This window comes from Paralichthys olivaceus, chromosome 5, assembly GCF_024713975.1.
Source record: "Paralichthys olivaceus isolate ysfri-2021 chromosome 5, ASM2471397v2, whole genome shotgun sequence".
NCBI classification, from domain to species: domain Eukaryota; kingdom Metazoa; phylum Chordata; class Actinopteri; order Pleuronectiformes; family Paralichthyidae; genus Paralichthys; species Paralichthys olivaceus.
The window spans coordinates 9,159,286-9,182,005 of NC_091097.1; the positions used below are offsets into that span (position 1 = coordinate 9,159,286).

Here is a 22,720-nt window from a genome sequence, read left to right on the forward strand (position 1 = left end):
AATATCCTTTTTGGCACATGACACAGACACAGAACTTCCAGCATGTCTCTGGATGAAGCTGCAAGCGACCATGTTGTCCATGTTGACACAAAAAACAAGGATCTACAGTACTTTAGTACAGGATTCAACACTGTTTATTTGGTGCTAATCCACTAAATAAGCAGAGGCAGCTTAAAACCATTGTCGTTGTGACAAATATTTAGCTTTATGTAAAATTTAAATAACTCTAAACAGTGATGATTGATTCTACCCTTAAAAACATTTTACTTACCAAAAATTTTACCACTGCTACTAGGCAAAGCTAGAGGGCCTGTGCAATACTGAAACATTTCTTGAGATATTTAGAACATAGTTGCTTATGAGAGAAAACATGCTGATTAAAATAATCCAAATTTAATACAGATATTTAATGACATTACATTAGACATCAGACGGATAACAAAGTAAATGTATATCTATGTAATATTGTTTTAGACTTAAATCCATAGTTTATGACTCCATCTTGTGGCACTTTTGTGTCAATACAAGTAACCCTATTGAGATTGCGTGTACCTTGTGTTCCTCAGAATGATTTATTTTTTGTCACAGTCTTGTCAAGGAATTTTTATTGCTCCTGGAAACGGAAATATGCTGAGAAGTTTGTCACACATTTTTAATATCTATTTATTTTAGTTTATATTGAGCTAACCTCCTTGTTAGGTTGTATTTTAACAAGCTACTTCATTTGTTTTTGCATGTGTCAATAATCAACACCCTGAAACCTCAGACCATTCAGCCTTCATATTGTATAACTGTGAGGCTGCCATCTCTTATTATTTTCCTCATCAATATATAGAAAGATTATTCTCTCTAATAATCATTTGACGACTCAGTGCAGCTATATTTTAGGAAACAGGGAAACTGATTGGAAACAGTCATGGGCCTCTGGAATAAAAATGATTTTTACATTTGAATGCCATTCAAATGTTTGGCATTGTTCTGCTTTTTCTTTAATAATTGAAGATGGAAAACAATTAATAATTTATCATAATATCAGCCTTGATTAATCAAGTAGTCTCTTTGCCTCAACCATGGACTTGTGCTTGTTTTCTAAGTTTCTGGGGACATAATGTACTGAGGCTTATTAATTTCTTTAAATACCGTTAAATATTGTTGTAAAATGTATACTTCAATAAAAAGCAAACAAAGAAACAAATAAACAAAATACACAAAATACACTTCCTCCTTTCCTTCTGCAGGAAGTATTAAAAGTAGGCGTTTACAGGAAGTACTGAGGATTTTGCCTCAAAATAAAAGCATAACAGCCACTTCCTAAAGAAATAGAGAAAACACCACTCACCCGAGCAACAGTAAACATATGATCGTAAAGTAAGTGAAAAACAATTATGATGACTTTTTTCATCCTGTAATTTTATACTATACGCGTGCAATTAAGGGATCAATATTGTTATTTTGAAATTCAACCGGAAGCCCTTCTGGTCGCCCGTTAGAGTGGGAGCTGATTAATCGCCATCGGCCGACGCCTTCCCTCAGAACTGGAAGCTCGGTGAGTAAAAAACAAACATCACACATCAAATCAACGCGTTGAACCAAGTGATCTGACTCCAGACGTTCCTACTTTATCTCGACACAACTGGTTCTTATGTGGAATCTTTGACTCGCGAACGGAGAAGCAGAAACATCTCGGGCGAAGTTTTGCGTGGAATGGCGGTGAATGTGTCGAGAGGGAAGTTCAGACTTGAGTTCTCTGACAGCGTCTGTACAGTCAGGGAGAAGTAAACACACGCCTGGAGAACGCTGCTTTATTTGTGCGGTTGTTAAAAAGAAAAAGGTCTGAGGGCCAGGCTGCTGTTACTGTAAATCTGGAGATGTCTGGATGTACAGGTCACCATTACAAAACTGCACGTACGCCTCTCGAAGCCAGATGTCTCTGATTAAAACCACTGTTGTGCTCCTGCTTGTAGTTTCCACTGTGGTGTTGTTTCATGCTTTTTTATTTTTTTTATTCTACAAAGAATCAATTTGATAGGATCTAGTTATATTAACCTTAAGGACAAAGTACCAGGTTTATCATAATCTGAAATAAACACAAAAGCTACATGTCAGTGGAGGCCTCAAGTGTGCACACAACCACATCTAATACATAAGAAAACGAGTGGAAAAGTTGTGATTCATTACAAATTCAAGTTTAAGTTGCTAACTGGACCCAGGAGTTCCAACAAGAACAGTTATCATGTTCACGTCATGTTTTCTAATAATGATCTGCTTAATCTCACGTTATTATTGTTTATTAGCTCCTTAATTAATCCATTATAAGCTCCCATCAGATGTCTTTCCTTACAACAGGTATAATGTTGAAAGCGAGTTCTGCTGCTTCTTTGCATCGCACATACAGAACAGCACATACCAGACCTGTTTTGGCCCAGAGTCAAACTCCTGGTCTGCATTTACAGCTAAGCAGCTATGGCCTGGGTCCATTCTTCAGAGAGAAACATGTGGTGTCCTGTTAGTGCAGACGTCGTATTCCCTTTTCATCTGCAAAAAGTATATGTATACTCTAGTGTGAGCGTGTGTGTGTGTAAAAGGAAAGTGGCAATGCATGTTTTGAAGAATTTTACACATTATGTATGTTTAATATAGGACCATCTGCAACCTTATTTTCATTATTCCATCCTCATATTATTTTCTGGAATCAATACTTCACCCTTTTGTCTATTTTCTGTCAAAAAGCAATAATAAGTCAAAATAGTTTTGGGCTGTCACACCTTCCCGTTTTATGCATAGACTGTAAATAAAGATGGACTGCATATCTCCACTTCCTCCCGCTACACAAAAATGATGCCGCCATCTAGTGCATTTGGAGCCAGAGTTTGGAAGTAGCGATCTTAGGAAGGTGCCGCAGTAATAAAATAAATAAATGGCTCGACCAATCACAACTCAGGCTCAGCTGTCAATTGGGATGTTTCACCCTGTTTTTATAGCATCAAATAACAAATTAAAACCAAACTTATCAGAAGCAACCACCTATATTATTTTAAGTCATGCCTGATCCACTAACATGGAGGAGGCAGGATTTAAGGTCTTTGTTGCAGCCAGCCACTAGGGGGCGATTGAGACACTTTGGCTTCACTTTAGGAAGCTCTCAGGATATCCATCTTTATAAACAGTCTATGGTTTTATGTTATGTCTGACCAACGGTTCAAACAAGCAACGTTTTAGATTACATCTGTGGGAATGGATGTTAAAAAATTTGCATCCACACTGAGTCATGGTCTTTATTATTTACCACAGTGAAATCTGTTTCCTCAACCAGTCATTTAGACTTTATTTGTGAAGCACATTAAATACAAACACACGTAATGCTTGACAGAATAAAAGCAGTAAAAACTCCTCCCGCCTCAATCTATGCACAGAGCAGAACAGCATTAACCGAAACTGAGGAAACACCATCGTAAATCTCATGAAAAGAGGAAACACCAAAAGCAGGCAGGCAGATGTAGATAAAATAATGAAATACTGAAAGAGAAGTGAAAAGGAGAAAAGCTCATTGTAGTAGATAGTGATGAGAAAAAGGGAAGTTGATGTAAACAGACAGGTATGACTCAATAGCATAAATGGCCCTTGAACATGCATAGTGTGCATGTTTCCAAAATGCAATGGACGTGTCACGTGTGGTGCAGATTAGAACTTTTTCCTGAGAAGCAGCCGGTGTTTTGCTCAAGGAATGCTCGGCAGTGTGTCAACTTCAGGTTCAGTCCCTTTTCACTTCTCTTACTAAACACTTTGGAATTTCATTAATCTGTGTGGGTGTACAGCAGGAGTCGGCTCATTATGTCCACTGACTGCATGTGGCGGTAAACTCAGGGTTTCTCAGGAAAACTAAATCATTATTCATTAACCCTGATTGTATTTAAGGCTCAATGTTGTTGTGTGTTTACTCTCAGTTGCCAGGCAATTATTAGCTGTACTGATGTAAACCAATGCAACAGTCCTGTCATAACTTTCATCCCTTATCTCTGAGAATCTCTTGGTGTTTGGTTTTTGTTGTCACTGTTGACTGTAGAGAAGGATGTTGGCTCATGGTGATTGCACATTTGAAGATGGTAGTTGGTGGTCATGTTCTATTTGTCTGTACTTGACAGACAAACTCGACTTGGTCGGGAAAAAATTGCAATTTGTAATCATTATCTTGGCCTTAAAGAATGTGTTTGTTGATATTTTACAGACCAAACTTGGACTACAACTAACTTTTTAAGTTATGGAATCTAACCTTTATTTTTCCCACTTAATCAACTGATGTCAACAAATAGCAAAGAAATATATCAAGATTTTTCAGTCCAGTCCAAAATAGCCCAAAGCCCAAAGATATTCAATTTACTATAGTAGAAAACCATTGAGGACAAATTTCAGAAGCTTAAAAAAACATCAATGTGTCATGAAAATCATCGTAGATTAATCAATTTATCAAGAGATGTTTTCAGGTCTTGAAAATTATAAATTGAGCATAAGAAGATTTATCAGTATTAAGGGTGATCAGGCATGGTGACTCCTGTTGGTAATACCTACTTCTCATGTTGATTCAAAATCATTGCTGCTCGAAATATGACATTTTGTTTCTTACGTAAACTTTTAGAATCAGTCGGTGCCTAATAAGAGCATTATCAAATCCTAACTGGCTGTGAGAGTGTGTGCAGTGTAACGTTGACATTGTTGCCATGACAATAAACATTTTGCTTATCACAAAGGAAGCAGTGAGCAACTTGTGTTTATCTTTCTAGGTTGTGGCTTGTATCAGAGCCTGAGAATGGCATTCAGAGGTTGGTTGCTGTTCTGTGGAGGTTTCAGGTTTTGCTGCAGAAAATCAAAGCAAGTGAGACTGTTTCAGAAAGCTTCACCTCAAATGATGATTCACACACTTTCTGCAAAGTCTCATGGTGGCAAATCTTCCATGAGTAGAACCTCATAATATCAGATATCACATTTTTTGGACATATAAGTGGGTAGTTATCTGTTTCATGGAAACTCTGTGCTGTTGTTGTTATTTTTTTTAACATGACATAGTAGTTGCTGTGCATTTGTCTGATATGTGTGAGTAGCCACACGGTCATTAGGATGTCAGAGCCATAGACTGTACGAAAAGATATGACAGCTCCTCAAAACTGAAGCCACCAAAACTGTTTTGATCGCCACCTGCTGGCTGGCTGGCTGCAGTGTGGTAGAAGTGTGGTACACAAAAAATTTGATGTACACATCAAATAATTTTCTCAAAAAAGGTTTCTGTCCTTTAGTTAGTTGTTATCAGACTGGTTTATATATTGTACTCAAGTGTTAATTTCTCTGGTAAGTTTGGTTTGAATTAGTTATTTGAGGCTATAAAAACTGGGAAACGTCATGATTGACAGTCAAAAGTGATTCACGCTTGGATCAGTGTATGTTCCAGCTACTGCACAGACTCTTACAGGCTTCTATATCTGGGATATTTGAGCTTATCTAGATAGTGGTAGGAAGTGGAGATGCGCTGTCCTTTATATAGAGTCTATGGTCAGAACATATAGAAGGTCACAAACTCCTTCCAACTTTCTGTCTTTTAAAGAATATACATTTTAAATTTGACTTTGAGGCGATGCTGTAATGATCAGGTCCATCAGTTCTTCTAAGTGTCAAAACATCAACATTATCTTTATGGGCGTTGGCCACAGAAAGCTGATATTCAGGTTTTGTCACTGTGCACAGCTCACACCGATCATCAAAAACAACCACACATGCTATCCTTTTAATCTAGTCTGAGGGAAGAGCAAGTGAGCCTGCCCTGGTGGAGGGACCAGAGGGAGGGGGGGAATATGGGGAAGTGGAGATGCATTTCCCATAAGTCATTGTCAGCCGGCTCCTCCCCCCTGTGCTGGCTGTCAGCCAGCATCAGAAAGCAGAGAGCGAAGTCAAAGGGACTGCGCCAAACTGTTGCTGGGAATCACACCATGAACGACAACGAAGGCAAACAGAGCACCTAGTTTTGCTCATGTAGATGACAGGTTACTCAGAGAGAGAGGAGAGGCAGCTCAGACTTGCATCCGGTGGTACGTCCTCACGCACCTCAGCCTCATACACTCATACACACACACACACACACACACACGTATCCACAGAGCTGTTTTTCTGTTTATTGCACAGGGTTTTCTCTATTTCCTTTCCACGTAAATTCACAAGGGTGTGGTGTCACAGCGTGCTTTCACAGCACCAATGCAGCGTCTTCAGAAGGAAGTTGAAATTTCTGGGCTCTAGATAATCTTGCAGTGCATGATGTCGGCACACAAGGTAAATGACGTTACGAAACTTAGACAGCTTTAGAGGAAATTTGATAACAGCTTGATGTGAGAACAACGGTCAATTTCTTTAGCAGCCAAGCGATTGCTATATGGAAGATGTCAGGATTCATCCCTGTATGACCTCTGTAAAGAACATCTTTATTTAAATGTGCAGAAAGAGTCAAATGTTGATGTAACGTGCCGAACATGTCCCAGCTCTCAGTTTGTGCCTTTCACACAGTATTTAATGCATTTCAGCAGTGTTAAGATCTATCTAATCTAAGTGTGTTGATTTCACACTGATTCTTTGCTGATTATAACCTCAAAGCCAAAGGCAGGTAATAATAAAGATTTATATCGGAAATTCAGTGCGGCCGTGCCTAACATGCAGTAAATTACTCCTTCTGGCTGAAAGAGTAAGTGCCTTCAACATTTGGGTTGCAACTGCCAAAACAAGGCCAGGGTTTGAGTTTCCTGTCTATGCTGACTGCAAAACCTTCAAAGTTTCAGTTCGTTTCAGTTTGATGATCAAGTGATCATCATGCTTCTGCACTGACAGGGTCCAGCTGAATGTATTCAGTTTTAAACAAGCTGTAAAGCAGCAGATTTATATTTACTCAGCAGCCACAGTACAAGACCTGTTATTGTTGCAAATTTCTGTTCTTCCCGGAAGAGTAAAGATCTTGTGTGTTGAGCCTTGTGGGGCCCCTTTGAAAAAAAACAAACACACATTAAGAACTAAATTAAGAATCAGATGAAAGCAAGAAGACAAATTATATTTAGTGGAAATTGTAACTTGAAAATAACCTATATATTTATATTTATTTGTCACTACCCAGTTTCTCTCTTTTAGGCTCTGCTATACTAATACTAACTGGAAGAACGCCATTGTTTCATTATTGGGAAACAGTTTTTACAAACCTCACATCATTAAAAAAGGTCACTCACTAATGAGAACAGGCAGAGAACATGTGATACAGACATGTAAATGCAAAAATCAATTGGAAGTGTGCTGTCTAAAGCAGAAAAAGCCTTCCTTTGCATTACAACTGGAAAAATATCACAAACTCAAGTCTGCAGCGATCAATCGATTCAATTATGATTTAGATCAAATAAAATAACAAAGATGCTGGTTTCAGCTTTTCTGGTGATTTTATTGTCGTTGATAACAAACTCGAGCATTTGTGCAGATAAACCCAGAAAATAATTGGTAGGTTCATTGCAACATCATTATGAACTTGTTTTCATTTTTTAAAGTCTCATTAAACACAGTTTATCTTAAGTCCATTTATCTACAAATATATTTGATCAGTTCATTCTCATAGAGACAGTATATTTGTGTTAATGTGAAAAATGAAACCAAGGTTTCAGAAAAATACCACTCAAAGGTTCTAAGGATATCAATAAGTTATTATAGTAATTATTTATTGTTAAACATCATCAACAAATGCTTGTTAATGATCTAAAAAACTTTTGACTTTTGAAAGCCCAAACTCATCAGTTGCATTTGATATCTTCACTTTCCAGATCCAGCAGATGAAATGGCGGTGAGGCAGAGGATTTTCAACTCAACGGCGCCATTCTCCGGGTCCCCCCAGGCGGAGCTGAAGGGGTCTTACCCATCATGCTCAGCTGCTGACCAGGAGACAGAGGAAGAGGAAGAGGAGGGGAAGGACAGCAAAATGGGCTTCTCATATTTACACCCTTTACTAAACAAGCTCTTGATGCAAGGAACTGCAGAGCAAGTGGGAGAAATGCCATTGAAGACCTCAACCTTTATTGCTCAGGCTGAATGTAAATACATGTTTATTTTGTTAATATAACACCTTAAATATCTGCCTGGAGAGAATTTAACATCAGCAATGTGCTCTCCTCAGGTGAAACCCAGGACTCCCAGGAGTTTAGTCCATCTTCCTTTGAACGCTTTGTTCCCTCCCCCAACTGCTTCTTCAGGTAAGACGTTACCTCGACAACACTGCCACTTATTCATTAAGTCATTGCCGTGTGTAGGATTCATATTTTTGCTTTTTGTTTTTGTTGGCATCAGTCTTTCCTCAGAGCACAACAACGTGGCGTGCCCAATAACAGCCTCCCTCCCGGAGCCGGGCAGCACCTCAGAACAATTCAAATCCAGGAAAAAGTCCAGGAAGAGACAGAAGCGTAAGGTGAAGAAAAGAGAGCAGAAGAAGAAAGATAGACACCATCACAGGCAGCGAATGCCTTCTGGAGTCCCTGAACAGGAGAGTGGAACTTCTCTGGTCCAGATTGGGGTGAGAACTTTGGTTGCTCTTCACATACATGGCCATACAAACATTAGCTTTCCAGTGAGGTTGATCACTGAACAAATTCACATGAGAAAGTTAACATGTAGTATCATGGTTTTTGTTGGTCTCCTGTAGGAAGAGTCGTCTCTTGGAGGTAGAAGCAGCATCAGTGCTTCTTGCTGCAGCAGTGTTGAAAGGTCAGAGGAGCAGGACAGAGGCCTCCCTCTCTACAGGCGACAGATTTACAACACAGGCAACTCCAGCTGCTCTCCTCTGAACTGGGGGCACCAGGTGTGCAGCCCCATCTCCAGTCTCCGTTCCTTCAGGCAGGACAGTGACTTGGACTCCCTCAGCAGCTTGGGAGACTGCTCACTGGCCCTCGCTGGCCTCAGGGGCAGCGTCAGCCAGGGGGACCCATGCTATGCTGGGCCCTTTTTCAAAGCTGTGGAGAGGGATGCGAGAGAAGAAGACGAGTTCTCTGCTGCTGATTCTATCAGCAATGAGGGAATAATCTTTTATAATGAAGTATGTTCTGCATTAGTTCAATCTACATCCTGTTTTCTGTCTGTTAAAAATGCAGCTCAGCAAAACTGATTTGTTTTTCCACTTCCCTTCATAGAAAATTCAGCCTGTTGACTCCGACTACAAGGAGGGGAGGGAATTTGTCCTCACGCATTTTATCAAGGAAGGCTCCTACGGTGAAGTTCACGGTGCTCGTGACGTCAACACAGGCTTCAGATTTGCTGTGAAAAAGGTAAAGCAGAGCCGATCCTTCTTTTTATCTTCCTATTCTCTGTGAGTGATTAATCGTTTGTTCCACCGGTTTCTCACAGATCACCTTGAAGAGGTTCAGCAGTGAGGAGGTGGGTGCGTGGAGTGCCCTCAGATCTCCTCGTGTGGTGGAGCTCTTCGGAGTGATCAGGGAGGGGACTAATGTGGTCCTCTTCATGGACCACAAATCTGGTAAACATCTCTTCCCTTTTACTGACATGACACATTCTGACTTACTGCTGCTTCTCAGATAGAGAATGAAGATATTAGAATCAGATGTCATGAATTAACAATGATGATGATAATAATAAATTTATCTATAGAGCATTTTTCAAAAAAAATCAGGATAGCAAAGTCTTCATAGACATTAAAAACAAAAATTACCAGTAGAAACATGTTAATGTGGGAGACAATAGACAAAAAATGTAAAATGTTTTTATAATGACATGGAGGTTGTTTGTCTGATTGACAATTTAAGGTAATTTCTCAGTTTTGGAGTCCTCACTGTAAAAGTCTGACCTCCCTCTGTCACAATTCTTGCCATGGTACTGAGAGCTGGTCATCAGATCGAAGTGTACGAGCAGGGCTATAAGGAATGAGGAGGTCTGCTAAGTAAAGGCCATTCGATGATTTAAAAACAAGGTATATGATTTTAAAGTGAATTCTTAAAACCACAGGCTGTGGTGTACTCGTATTTTCGAGTTCTTGCAAGAAAGGGTAATGGGTAAAAGCATGTTCACCAGGTGCACTGTGAGGAGTCCAAGTGTAGAGAAATCCAAATGAGATTGATGTCAAGAAATGGGTGGTTCTGGGAGGCTTGAAATGTTTAGCCTCCATGAAGCCAAATCACACCAAACGTCTGTAATGGGAGATTCCTGCTTGATAAACAAACCATCCTTTTTTTTCGTATGTCATCAAACTCCCATTCTCCATGGGATATATTAGCAGGAGGACGAGTTGAATCGGATGCTTTGTATTGGGAAATATTAACAACACCTCGCCTTTGTCTTGCTCTGACCTTATCTGTGGCTCCAGGCTCTCTGGGCCAGCTGATCGCAGAGCGTGGCCGGCTGCCAGAGGATTTAAGTCTCCACTACCACTCACAAGTCGTAACAGCGCTGGAGTACTTAGTGAAGAAAAAGGTGGTGCACCTCGACATTAAAGGTATGTTGTAGAAAATGGATATTTCTTTTTCACAAGTGTACAAATGTTCAAGTATCATCTGACAAACATAATTAGTGATGCCATTATGAAACTTACATGTCACTCAGTAGAGTGCATAGCTCCGCCAAGGCCCAACAGTCCCCTTAAATTAAATTAAGCTGCATCAAATTTCAGACATTCTGTTTTCACTTTTCACATTTTCATCAAGATCCATGAATCATTCCCCTGGAAATCAGTGAAATGTTAAAAGATACTTTATTTCTTTATCTCACAATGTTAAAGAAAAAAATCTTATCTGACTCCACAGCCAAATTTGAATGTAATCTCTAACTTTCCATATCCACGTGTGGAAATCTGTTCACTTGTTTTTGTGTTATCCTCCTTACAAACAAACAGACAGGAGAAAACATAACTATAAATATGATTTGATCTCTTGAAGGTTTATCTAATATATCTACATTTTCCCTTATATTGTGGGGAAACTTAATCTTTATCTCTTTATTGTCTCCATAATAACACCCCCATGTCCTTTTAGACATTACCTCTAAAGTAACAACAGTGATTCAACAAAAAAATCAGACACAAACAGTTTCCAGCTTAGTTGTAACACAAACTGAAACTGGCAAAACAAAGTTCTTGTGGTTCCCAGTGAAAGATAAAAACACGCAGAGAGAGTAAGTCAGATTTCTTATTAGTTCTCATCAAGAGGATTTTGTGTCTTTGTGCAGCTGTTGTGTGGAACACAAGTGTCCCAAGGTCTAGATTTGATCTCTTCGGCACCTGTGTTGTGAAACCAGACAACCACAGAGAGAGAGAAAAAACGGCGAGCTGGGAATTTCCCACAGTGTGACTCACCACTGCTCTAAGAAACAGCGCATGTGCACAGAATCAGGAGAGCAAGAAAAAAAAAAGGAGAACGAAACAGGGAAGGTGGGGGCGTGAGACAAGGAGCAAAACGTAGTTAGAGGAGAGAACGACAGGAGAAAGAGGACAGGGGATGAAAATGAATAATTGAAATGAAAAAAGGAAAGGGAAAACAGAAAGGGAACTATGTAAGAGGATGGACAAAGAAAAACTTGAAGAAGGCTAAAAAACATGAGGGTGCTGTTGCAGCTCAGGCGCCACCTGGTGTCTGTAAGGCCACAGGAAAAACAAGGCAGTGACGCCAAATGGCTTTTATCTGCTGCCTGTTTATTAGTCTCCACATTCATTCCACATTAGCGTTTTCTCCAGCAGCTGTACTCCAGTGACTTCATATTTCCCTTCCATTTTGCTCCTTTGTCTGTTTTATGTTTGTGCAGCTGCCCTGTTTCTAATTATGTCGTCCGTGCTGTCAACTGCACAAGTTATGGAAAAAGTGCCACTGCAAGCGCTGAGCAGTGTCGAGATTAGTCCAGTCATTTCCAATCAGTTTATTTAAAGAGCACTTCGAAAACAACCTTCGAAAACAACGTTTGTTAACCTCTGTGCTCGAAGCAGATTAATGCAGTGGATCATTGTCTCCCCCACAGCTGACAACGTGCTGCTGTCGGACGATGGTACCGACACCTTCCTGTGCGACTTCGGACACGCAGAGAGACTCGACACTCAGGGACAGAGCCTCTGTGGGTCTAATGGTAAATACCCTGGAACTTCAGCGATTCAGTCAAGCAGATGTGTAATTGATCCACCTCCACGTGTTAATCCACTGTTTTCCCAATGTAATTCAATGCAGATCTGAAGGGCACTGAGACCCACATGGCCCCTGAGATTGTTAAAGGGGAACCCCGCGGAGCCAAAGCAGATGTGTGGAGCAGCTGCTGTATGTTACTGCACATGCTCAACGGGTGTCAACCTTGGACAAGATACTACACCTGTAGACTGTACCTGAAGGTATCTTTCACATCCACACACAGACGCTGTTGCCTCAGCACAGATGTTTGCTGTTCTATTCGTATCAAAAGCTTGACCCAGGCTATGTTTTTATGACGGTTACAGATTGCTAATGAGCCACCGCCTCTGAGAGAGATCCCACCTGACTGTAACCCTCTCACAGCTGACGTTCTGAAGGCGGGACTCCAGAAGGATCCGATAAAGAGAGTGTCCGCTTTTGACCTGAGAGAAAAAACTGACAGAGCTCTGAAAGAAGGTAATGAAACTTATGCCGCATTTGTTGCAGTGTTCCCATCAATGCAAATGATTATAATCCCACAGTAAAGGTTCCAGAGGGATAACAAAGCAAATACTAACATGTATTTCAATTGAGAAACCAATGATAAGGGATTAATTTATCAAACCGGTCTATTCTATAATAATGGCATGTAAGTCCTATATTGTAACCCTACCTGTTCTTATCAAGTCACTTAGCAAGTGATGGATAATTCTACAGCAAAGGTTTGGTTTTCAGAAGGACAACAAAGAGAAAACAATAAATTCTTAATAAATGGTCTTCTGTGCTGTCCATAGTAATGGCATGTAAACCCTCCAATTGTAACAGCACCCTGTTAGTTTGTAGAACACTTACTTATAAATAATGTTGTGTTTGCATCTTGACAACAAAGTGTTGTTTCACTCATACCTTTTTTTAGAAAGATAAAGTAGAAATGGTTTGGCCAGTGTTTTTTTAAGCCCAAGTGTAGCTCATTTATGCTTCCCTTTACATATGAAAAGATATTTGTCTCGTTTCAATCGATGTGTTCTTTGTGTGGGCAGAGTCAGGCGTTTCTGAAAACAGTTTGTGTCACTTGAACGGTTTCCGGTGCTTCCTGTTTTGTCTGTTTTGTCAGTTTCTTCTGTATCCAAAAGCTTTCAGAAGACATGCACATGGACAAAATGAAGCCTCCATTGGTATATATTTAACATAGAGAATAAATGAACGTTTAGGCTGCAACACTTAAGCTATGACAGCCTGTAAGTAGCCTGACAGGCAGAACCTAGGGCAATAACTGTAAACACTCACCACACGCTGCTGCTCATCAGTTTATTGCTTTGAGCTCATGGTAAAAACTGGAGACGACTCAAACATCAAACCTCTTAAAAAACGAGGGAGGTAAAACAGGATGTTGGGACTTTTCACTCGTGATAATTATGTCCTATATCCGTGATCCTCCTAGTTAATGAGTTAATGCGATGTGTTTTTGGGACTGCAGTTGGAGGACTCACCAGCCCAGTGAAGGGACCCTACACCGAGCCCCTGTACATCGCCAACAAACCCCCTGACTCCCTGCAACTCATCAATAACAATGAGGTGGAGGAGGTGGAGGAACATCGAGAGTCTGTCCAGAGCTTAATCACAACAGGGAGGAAGATAAAGAAACTGGATGATGAGGAAGAAGAGGAGGCAGACGAAGATGAGTTGAAGCCAGACTTGCCGTGCTCGCCACGAACACTGATCTATGAGCCGAACCACAAGAGGAGCAACAAGTTAACCACAGTGTCTGAACTCGAGCTTCGTAAACTGGAGCGAGGTGGGGTTTCTTTCAGTTTTCTGCGTCTCTTCTTCACTAGTCTTGTGTTATTTGAACTCTGCTCATGGTTTTTCTGGTTGATTTTCAGATTTCTACCTGAGCAGTCTGTCCCAGCCTCAGTCTGCTGAGATGCAGGTGCAGCTCTTGTCTTGTCTGAGCAGTGACGCTTATTCAAACTGGGAACCTTGGGACAAAAAGGTAACGCAACTAAATTCTGTGCAGCTGAATGTCAAAGTACTGTAAAACTTGGAGCCGTGTAAACAAAGAGCTTCTTAAGTCTTCATCCATTTGGTGAAAGTATTAACAGACTGAACTTTTGGCTTGTGCTCTTCTTTTTTTAACGTATCCCAGGACTCTGGTCGCTGGTCCCTGAGCCCGGGAGACGACTTCAGCTCCGGTGTCTTCTCCTACAACAGTCAGCCAGATGTGCAGGTCTTCAGTTTGGATTTGCTGGGTCACACCCACCTACCACCACCCTGTTGTTTTGAAGGTGAGATGATAAAACATGGGCAATGTTTTATTAGTAAAATGTGATATCATATTCCACTTACATCACGTGTCTCTCTGCTGTGTGAATGGCTCAGGGGTGGACGTCTGCATTAGAGACTTCAACAGGAGAAGCATCCGGATCAGGGAGACACGCCGGGTGAAGGTGGGCCACATTGCCACAGGAATAAGTGATCAGGTGAGGACTAAGAACATTACATACATATGGAATGATCTGTAACACATATGTTGGTCTGTTTCAGTGTTAGTTACACACGTTTAAATCCTTGTTTCTCCGTTTTAGATCTCTGAGAGAGTTTTCACTCTGGAGACGCAGGAGGGACAGCAGGTCGCTCACGACGAGGAGGTGCAGGAGTCTGGTCTGCAGCTCTGCTGCGTTCCCGCTCCAGATTTCAGCGCCACCTGGAGTTGGAGGATCAGAGATGGAGTGTTGGAGTCGAGATAACTCTCTCCTCCCATCCGCTGCAGTATCATCCCATCTGTCAGTCATATCGCCTTGTGTTGAATTACTTTGTACATGTGCCTTTTGTTTGTCCAATGGTACAAGGACCAAGCGTCCATGTGAAAATAAATCTACCTGAACTGCCTCATGTTTTGAAGCCATAATGTTCATCTTAGCTTTTTGTCTTTTACGTATCAAAGTGCTGAGAATACTGTGATGTTAACATGTTGCTTGTTTCTATAACAAACAAGAAGTCAATAAACAGTACCTGTGATACATTGTTGATCTCACTTACTCATATGAAATTCAATGTTGTATTGTAATGACCATATCTGTATGTCAGGTTTACTTTGGTCCCCAGAAGTTGGGCTGGATCAATCCCAGAGAATGATTTGATCAGTTTTTCCGCCACCAGCAATAACAAATTGCACTTAAACAATTTGCTCCCTGTTTTAAGAGGCTCAAAAGTCGCTTGAAAACTATTGTAAAACCTGAATTCCATTACATTTACAATGAATATTCATAACCCCTACGAGGTTGGATCAGGTCGGCTAGACCGCAATTATCAAGCCAAACCTTCTACAAGTGCAGAATTTAATCTAATGACCTGTTTCTGTGTAATTTCTCAGCAAACATTCAACCTCCACCTATCTCCATGCTCAGTAGTCTTAATACTTTACTCCCATGCTACCTATAGGCCAGAGAATCCCACAAAATGCAGTAATTTATAATCGAACTTCCCAGGAATAAACTTTTTATTTAAATAATTCTAAAATCCTTCCTCAATGATGATTTTATCCCAACATCGTTTTAAGTGTATAAATGTGCTCTTTTTTTGTGGCCCTGCTGTGAGCCTCTTGATCATCATCCACAGTAACAGTTAAAAGATTTATTTTCCATATTGTAACATACAAAGTCACTGCAAAAAGATTTTCAGGGAGACTTCCAAGTAATGTTAAGCTTTTACAAATGTGATAGAAAACTGTGAAAATTTGAGAATATCAAAATTGATTCCAGAGTTAAAAAAAACACCAAGGCACTGACAAACAAGAAAAATGTATAAAAAGCCTGTTGCTGTGTTGAGAACATTGCAGATCTAAGAACTCAGTTAACAATACAGTACTCAGAATATGTATAAAGTGAGGTAAGTATCTGTGAGCGATCCATTGCTTTCTGTGGCTGCAGTGCAACGTCTTCCTTTGAACTCAGGAAGCATCAGTATAAACTGGAAATAAAATGTCATCTTACTGGGAGCCACATTGTGATCATAATGCTGGTTGAAATGCCCTAAGTCAATAGATAACACCGGCAGGAATTGTGATTCAATGTCATTTTTTAGAGATCATGACTATTGACACAAATCCCTTATGTTGTGTTACTTTTCTTTTTCACTGAAATAAGGCTAAGTTGTGCCTTCATTGGTAGAAAGAGGGAAAACTTACTTACAGTTGTTTCAAACCAATTGGTGCCTCCTCCAAGGAGGTTATGTTTTGACTCCTGTCTGCAGGATAATGCAAAAACTATTGAACAGATTTCCACAAAACTTGGTGGAAGGCTGAGACAATACATTTTAGCGAGGATCCAGACAAAGGGGCAGATGCAGGATTTTTTTCCACTTTCTTAAACATTGCGAGACAAAGACGTTTTTTTTTAACCTTTTCACCAATATCTGAGGAAAATTCATGCACCTCGATGGGGAAAAAAAACAAGCATATTGGGGGGACTGCTATCTCTGACCATGTGCAGTTTTGGGTGGCTACATTTAATTGACAATGGCGGAGGTATGTTATCTACTGAATGCTGTTCCGGTTCTAATTATCTAGATTATGTGACTGTTAAATCTGAGTGTTGTTTGCAAAAATATCTCTATCTTGATTGGATGCGACCAGCCTCTAACACTCTTATTGCCAGCAGATCACTACAGATTTACACCAGTAAACACCCACAAATACATGAGAAGATTGGTAGAATTCATAAGATACAGACACCATGATGAATGAGATGGCTGGAGAGCTGGAAGATCAGAAAAGCAAATTGAACAGAACCAAAATAATACAACTATGAAAATAATGGATAAAGGAATTACTGAGAACATTTCAGTCCATATATCTGCTCAGGCAGGAAACTGTATGCAGTGACTATTTTTTTATCTGTACCAAATAAAAAATAAATTACTTAAAATTGCATTCCCAAGGTCTGACAAACTCTCTACCCACCACATTTTGTGCATGTGTTTATGCCAAGCTCATTTCCACAGTGGCATAGGAATCATGGGCAGGACAGTGCGTACAGTCAAACTCCAAATCCATAGACATGATTGGATGGCAGAGGTTGTTCTCCTTGTCCAAAAAGCAAGTTCTTCCTGTTCAGCCATAATTTCTCTATGTTGTCCTTCCAATGTTCTTTCGTGTTTTCATTCCTGTCCCGATTTCCCAAAGTCGTAGTCCCTCCTCTCTTTCTACGGTCTGCTTTTCATATACACCTCACATCTTTCGAATGACAAGAACAGTGGTGAGAACACCAGCCAAGAAAACTCCCACTGTCTGCCATGTAGGAGTGCCGAAGTAGGAACAAATACCATCCTGAAAGAAATGATCAACAAACATGGATATTAACAAATATCTCAAGAGGAGTCAGGAGCAGATGATCGAATACCAATCAATGATGTGTTGCGCTGCTTACCCAGCCACCTTGCTCCCTGATCCAGCTGATCAAATTTTCACGGAGGTAATCCATGGTCCAGCTAATGATGGTTTTAATGATATCCGGAACTTGGGTCACAAGAGCCTGACAGAGGTGTAAAGGGAAAATGCTTTAGATATTTGTTCAATGATGTTTTCATTAAACAGATGTGTCTCAATTTATTTTGTTTTTCATAAATAAAGTACGGCACAACTCAGCTACTGCAATTACTTTGATGACAAGTCGACAGGCAAAGTAGAAGAGTGCGACCACCCTGCCCCAGTTGAATTTTCCATCCGAAAAGATCTCGATGGCAACCTTCATAAACATTTCCTTAGTGGGACTGAGTGAGGAGTTATTTATCATCCTAGAGAAACCAACATTAAGCCATTAGAGCAGGTTAAGCAGTTATAAATAGTAAAACTTTGTAATTCATAATATTTTGTTTCTGAACAGATCCACAGACAGGGAGCCTACCTCTGGAGCTCTACATTTCCATCCAGCTCGTCTCCGATCTGTTGCAGACATTGGGCGAGCTTCTTGTGGTTCGGGTTACACAGCTCTCCTCCACCCAGCTGTGCCCTGGTCACTGAAGTATTGCTGTCTCCGTGTCTCTGAACCCGCTTGTAGATAAAACTAGATAAAGGGAACAAAGATACACACGCATAAGTATTATTTGACTATTTGCCCTGGTCAGTAAATAGAAGGTAGGGTGTGCAGTATACACTTACTCCTTGAGCAAAACAGTTCCCACTTCCAGTATCTGATCTCTGGTATTTCCTGGAAAGACAAAAGATCAGTGTTAATTCATCCAACCACAGTTATAGCATACTTAAAAAAGATAAAGGACATTTTATTGTTATAGGATAAACCTGTTGAGCTGTGTCATCTTGTTTTAGATTGGAGTGCAAGCTCCAACAGTGATATGGAACACAACAGTTACAAAAAAACAAAGTAAGGAGAGAAAGAACAAAAGTTACAACCTTAGCCTAGATACAATCAAAAGAGGAAAAAGAGATCAATAAATAATTACAGAATGATGAAAATACACGGTAGAGAATCTTGACAACAACGAGGGAACTTCTTGTTAATATATTTGAAAACAGTAGTCTCGGAGGCATTCTGATAAACAATGTCAGCGTAGTCATTTAGAGAAAGTGTTGTTAAACGAGTGTTTCTAACATTAAATGTGAAACAATGCCTGGAGCGATACAAGACCATCGACACCAAATGTCACTTTCTTTCAAGACACGATCAACGTGAGAACTTATATATAATAACTGCATGTGAAGGATCGGTGTGTTTGTGAGTTCACATATGATCAGCCACGTTGCAATACCATATAAAAAACTATAGTGTTTTTGTCTATCACTGACCAGTGTATACATATTTAGCGGTGCTATGTGTTTGTTAGTAAAATAACTCAGTGTATACACGGGCAGCACATACACCCACAGGGCTGCTTCCTGGCTAAGTGAATTAGCTTCAGTTAATTGGCCGAAGTTAGACACAACTGTGGCCACCGAATGTTCGCGATTTCCCGACACAGGCTGACATTTTCACCGTAACCGAGCCGCCTGCTGTTGTCTATGTTTCACTTTCCATCACACATATTTGCTAACTCACTGTTGTGGCTAATCAAGCTAACGCGCCAAGTGTTAGCTACCATCGAGCTAACCCGAGTTCAGCTGGTCTTAGCGCCAGCAAGCAAACAAGCTACAGCCGCGGAACAAGAGTAACTCGACGGGGCGCCACATTGTCTCCGTGTAGCGAACTGTCGGCGGCACTGTCACAGTCAGTCTAATGGTAAAACGCTGTCGGTGTTAGCTCGTACCTGGGTCGTCTCCTCCTGGGTGAGATGCCATCTTGTCGTCTTGTTTGGATCTTAGGTCGCAGCTCGCCTCTCTACTTCCGTACAGTCATATGACAACGTTTTATTTAGTTTTCGAGAGCGTCGGGCCGCAGGTGATCAGATGCACGAGTCTTCACCGAGGCTGATGGGACTGACGTGTTGTCCGCAGCGCTGCATCCACAACAAGGGCGGAGGAGTTCCCTGTCGCCGGTGTTTTGTAGATCTGCTCGGTGTAGCCCGGAGACTTTCAGACAAACAACACATCATTTTAAATGCATTTCAATCTGATTTCAATCTGACGTGGACAACTTAGAGAAGTTTGTGGAACAATATTTTTGAAATGTTCTTGATCATTTTTAATACCCGTCATTTGACGTCACTTCCCGTGTTTCGTGGTCTTCCGCCCGTCGCGCGCATGCATAGGCCTCTTTACAACTCGGCAGGCAAAGATGGCGGATGCACAAGTAGGTTCGGGAAAACGGCGTGGTGGCTTCAAATCGACATAAACACGTTTTAGTAAAGTTAATTGCCATGTTTTATTAAGTCAGTGTATTTTCGGGGTCTTTATACACGACACCTTGTACATTTTAACCGCACTTAAGCTTCAATAGCTGATATTTGTTGTTGCCGAGCTGCATACCCGCGTGTAACGTTGAGCTAGCTGGGGTGTTAGCTTTGTTAGCCTAGCCTGCTACTGTTAACCCTTCCGTTTTCTCATCTTTTTTAAAATGTGTCACTGTTTCTGGAAACAAATACCACTTAATTATTCCACTGTCACTAACATCACAATGTGTTATTTCAGCAAATGTAATCCGTCAAAGAGGGAAATCAGTTTTTAATGAGTCAGCGAGGCAGGGCGGTCGTGTGCGAGCCACTCAGTGTATGAGTGAGCGATCGGGGAGGAAGAGTTGGTGTCTTCCATGTTACTGGATCTGACTAATCTTGATTATTGTTGCTCTGCAGACCGAGAGGGCTTATCAGAAGCAGCCCACCATCTTCCAGAACAAGAAGCGTGTTCTGGTCGCTGATGGTGGCAAGGAGGCCAAGGAGAAGCTCCCCCGCTACCACAAGAGTGTCGGACTGGGCTTCAAAACCCCAAGAGAGGTACCGCATCGTTGTCCAGAAAGTTCCTCATATCAGTAAACTAGAGTTAAGTTGGTCAATGTTTGCTGCAAGTGATGTTTTTCTCACGATGGTCTTCCAAGCCCCCTGGGTTCTGACGACATCGCCTTATGGCAAAACTGATGCATTTAGTTAAAACTTACTTCATTTCTCGAAATAGATATAAAGTGATAATTCTAATAGTGTCTGTTTTGTTTTCTTCAGGCTATTGATGGCACTTATATTGACAAGAAATGCCCCTTCACTGGAAATGTCTCCATCCGTGGCCGTATCCTCTCTGGTCAGTTTAACACTTGTCAAACTTAATCACTGGCATGTCTGTCCTGGCTTGGGTTGCTTCAGTGGTGTCATGGAGTTCATGCATTAGCTTTGATGAAAGCATCAAAGCGGCAATTTTATCCTGATTATTGTCATCAGTGAAGCAATCCAAGCCAGAACCAGCTGGCCCACTTAATACAAATGGCAAATGAAAGGTATTTGTATGTCACTGTCCTACAAATGATGTTTTCTCACGATGGTCTTCCAAGCCCTCAGGGTTCTGACGACAATGCCCAATGGCAACACTGATGTATTCTAGTGACTGTATATTAAAGTTAAAGGTTCAGTGTGTAACAGTTAAGTGAAATTGATCTATTGGCAGAAACTGAATATAATCCTTGTGATGTTTTCACTTGTGTTAAATTTTAATTGTACTAATTGTTTTTTACCCTAGAACGAACCCATTTATATCTTAATGCTGTATAATTGCATCAGGAGTGTGTCCTCTCTACAGAGGCCATGTTTTTCACAGTAGCCCAGACAGGACAGAATTAACACCTTGTGAGTTTTATGACAACTGAAGTACCAAAGCTTCTCTTTCATGTTTTGAAGGGTAGGGTGAGGTGAGGTTTATTCAGCCATAACCTGCAGCTTCACCACTAGATGTCAGTAAATACACACTGAACCTTTAATAAAAGAGGAGCGGGTTGTTTCTCACATCCTACTACTGTTAGACCTCTGTTTTAAGTGCAGTCTGTAATGTTCATAGAAGCTTCTGTCTCTTTCAAAGGTGTGGTGACCAAAATGAAGATGCAGAGGACCATTGTTATCAGACGCGACTACCTGCATTACATCCGCAAGTACAACCGCTTTGAGAAGAGGCACAAGAACATCTCTGTCCATCTGTCACCTTGCTTCAGGTACTGCACCTCTCAAGTGATACATTTACAGCTCTGTTATGACAAGCACAATACATTATGATGTGTGGCTTTCCGGTCTTCGACATTTTCCTGAATATGTATTTAAACAAGCTTTGTGAAATGCTTCCACGTTTCACGTATCCAAATTTGATATTTAATATGGTAATGATTTTGTCCAACAGTGTAAAACGTACTTATTCCTTGAAGAGATTTTTTTCCTTCAGCTCTCAAAAGTATCACTGTCTGTAGTCCACTCGTTAGATGATATAATTTTGCCCTAAAATAGATTTAGCTGCAAATGATGTTTTTCTCACGATGGTCTTCTAAGCTCAAGAAGCTCTGATGATACTGCCTTTGGCAAACACTGATGCAGCTCAGCTAAAATCTTACTCTCAACACTGGACAGATATATCTCAACTGCCGGTTAATGTCTGGATTGTGTTTTGTTTCTACAGAGACGTTTCAGTCGGAGACATTGTCACCGTCGGTGAGTGTCGACCACTCAGCAAGACTGTGAGATTCAACGTCCTCAAAGTGACAAAGGCTGCTGGAGCCAAGAAGCAGTTCCAGAAGTTTTAGGCGTGACTATGAACAGGAAAGCTGCTGTTGGCCAACTTGTCTCATTGTCAAATAAAGAACCTTGTTTAAATGGCCTGTCATTACTGTTTATTTCTCTGTTTAAATGTTGAACTAAATAATATATTTACATACTCTGACCTCTACTGTTTTCTTCAGTGTTTTGCTGGTGCATAAGAAACTAATGTGGTGTTACAATGTAGACTAACAGTTCATGTGTGGAAAGAATTATAAATGGCTCATCTGCAAAATAGAAGTTTTCTTTCAGGGACAATGTGAACTTCACTTGAATTCTTGATAAGGGAGAGTCTCTAAAATCTGCTCCTAAATTGCAGTGAATAAAATCTTGTTTTAAGGGCACTCGTGGGATTTTATTCAAAATTCTGTTGCTTGAATTTAATACTACAGGGTGAG

General features: G+C 40.6%; 3 protein-coding genes and 3 non-coding genes across 8 annotated transcripts; 5 read left to right on the top strand and 1 right to left on the bottom strand.

Annotated features, from left to right (window-relative positions):
* Positions 1–1,306: 1,306 nt before the first annotated feature.
* On the top strand, positions 1,307–15,170 carry map3k14a (mitogen-activated protein kinase kinase kinase 14a). 3 transcript variants are annotated; one of them, XM_069525740.1, is made up of 17 exons: positions 5,783–6,074; positions 6,169–6,312; positions 7,830–8,096; positions 8,180–8,255; positions 8,350–8,572; positions 8,702–9,091; positions 9,186–9,320; positions 9,400–9,529; positions 10,373–10,501; positions 12,013–12,117; positions 12,216–12,373; positions 12,479–12,629; positions 13,630–13,947; positions 14,036–14,145; positions 14,299–14,437; positions 14,532–14,632; positions 14,738–15,170. In XM_069525740.1, the coding sequence occupies exons 3-17, from the start codon at positions 7,844–7,846 to the stop codon at positions 14,897–14,899; spliced, it is 2,580 nt and encodes an 859-aa protein (XP_069381841.1). In that variant the 5' UTR covers positions 5,783–6,074; positions 6,169–6,312; positions 7,830–7,843; the 3' UTR covers positions 14,900–15,170. The 3 variants fall into 3 exon arrangements, with proteins under 3 accessions (XP_019949692.1, XP_019949691.1, XP_069381841.1); XM_020094133.2 differs by lacking the exons at positions 5,783–6,074; positions 6,169–6,312 and adding an exon at positions 1,307–1,546; XM_020094132.2 differs by lacking the exon at positions 6,169–6,312 and having other exon boundaries at positions 5,140–6,074.
* A 600-nt stretch (positions 15,171–15,770) lies between these two features.
* Positions 15,771–19,553, bottom strand: baxa (BCL2 associated X, apoptosis regulator a). Its single transcript, XM_020094597.2, has 6 exons — positions 19,413–19,553; positions 18,310–18,358; positions 18,056–18,214; positions 17,810–17,945; positions 17,579–17,683; positions 15,771–17,478 (listed from the first exon to the last, which is right to left on the bottom strand). The coding sequence occupies exons 1-6, from the start codon at positions 19,441–19,443 to the stop codon at positions 17,380–17,382; spliced, it is 579 nt and encodes a 192-aa protein (XP_019950156.1). The 5' UTR covers positions 19,444–19,553; the 3' UTR covers positions 15,771–17,379.
* A 112-nt stretch (positions 19,554–19,665) lies between these two features.
* Positions 19,666–22,379, top strand: rps11 (ribosomal protein S11). Its single transcript, XM_020094598.2, has 5 exons — positions 19,666–19,894; positions 20,394–20,534; positions 20,757–20,832; positions 21,601–21,730; positions 22,186–22,379. Exons 1-5 carry the CDS (start codon positions 19,880–19,882, stop codon positions 22,307–22,309), a joined length of 486 nt encoding a protein of 161 aa, XP_019950157.1. The 5' UTR covers positions 19,666–19,879; the 3' UTR covers positions 22,310–22,379.
* Positions 20,601–20,684, top strand: LOC138410007 (small nucleolar RNA SNORD35). Its single transcript, XR_011242803.1, has one exon. It is a non-coding gene; the product is annotated as a small nucleolar RNA SNORD35 (small nucleolar RNA).
* LOC138410008 (small nucleolar RNA SNORD35) lies at positions 21,046–21,128 on the top strand. Its single transcript, XR_011242804.1, has one exon. It is a non-coding gene; the product is annotated as a small nucleolar RNA SNORD35 (small nucleolar RNA).
* LOC138410010 (small nucleolar RNA SNORD35) lies at positions 22,024–22,107 on the top strand. Its single transcript, XR_011242806.1, has one exon. It is a non-coding gene; the product is annotated as a small nucleolar RNA SNORD35 (small nucleolar RNA).
* Positions 22,380–22,720: the final 341 nt, after the last annotated feature.

What these genes read in the sequence shown, in the direction of transcription:
- map3k14a (XM_020094132.2), top strand. Translation starts at nt 6,023, where the DNA reads ATGACAGGTTACTCAGAGAGAGAGGAGAGGCAGCTCAGACTTGCATCC. An exon ending in GGTGCACCTCGACATTAAAG is followed by an intron (nt 10,502 to 12,012) that starts GTATGTTGTAGA and finishes TCTCCCCCACAG; the next exon opens with CTGACAACGTGCTGCTGTCG. An exon ending in ACCACCCTGTTGTTTTGAAG is followed by an intron (nt 14,438 to 14,531) that starts GTGAGATGATAA and finishes TGAATGGCTCAG; the next exon opens with GGGTGGACGTCTGCATTAGA.
- baxa (XM_020094597.2), bottom strand. Translation starts at nt 19,443, where the DNA reads ATGGCATCTCACCCAGGAGGAGACGACCCAG. An exon ending in GGAAATGTAGAGCTCCAGAG is followed by an intron (nt 17,946 to 18,055) that starts GTAGGCTCCCTG and finishes TGGTTTCTCTAG; the next exon opens with GATGATAAATAACTCCTCAC. An exon ending in CCTGTCGACTTGTCATCAAA is followed by an intron (nt 17,684 to 17,809) that starts GTAATTGCAGTA and finishes CACCTCTGTCAG; the next exon opens with GCTCTTGTGACCCAAGTTCC.
- rps11 (XM_020094598.2), top strand. An exon ending in GCTTCAAAACCCCAAGAGAG is followed by an intron (nt 20,535 to 20,756) that starts GTACCGCATCGT and finishes TGTTTTCTTCAG; the next exon opens with GCTATTGATGGCACTTATAT. An exon ending in CCGTGGCCGTATCCTCTCTG is followed by an intron (nt 20,833 to 21,600) that starts GTCAGTTTAACA and finishes TCTCTTTCAAAG; the next exon opens with GTGTGGTGACCAAAATGAAG.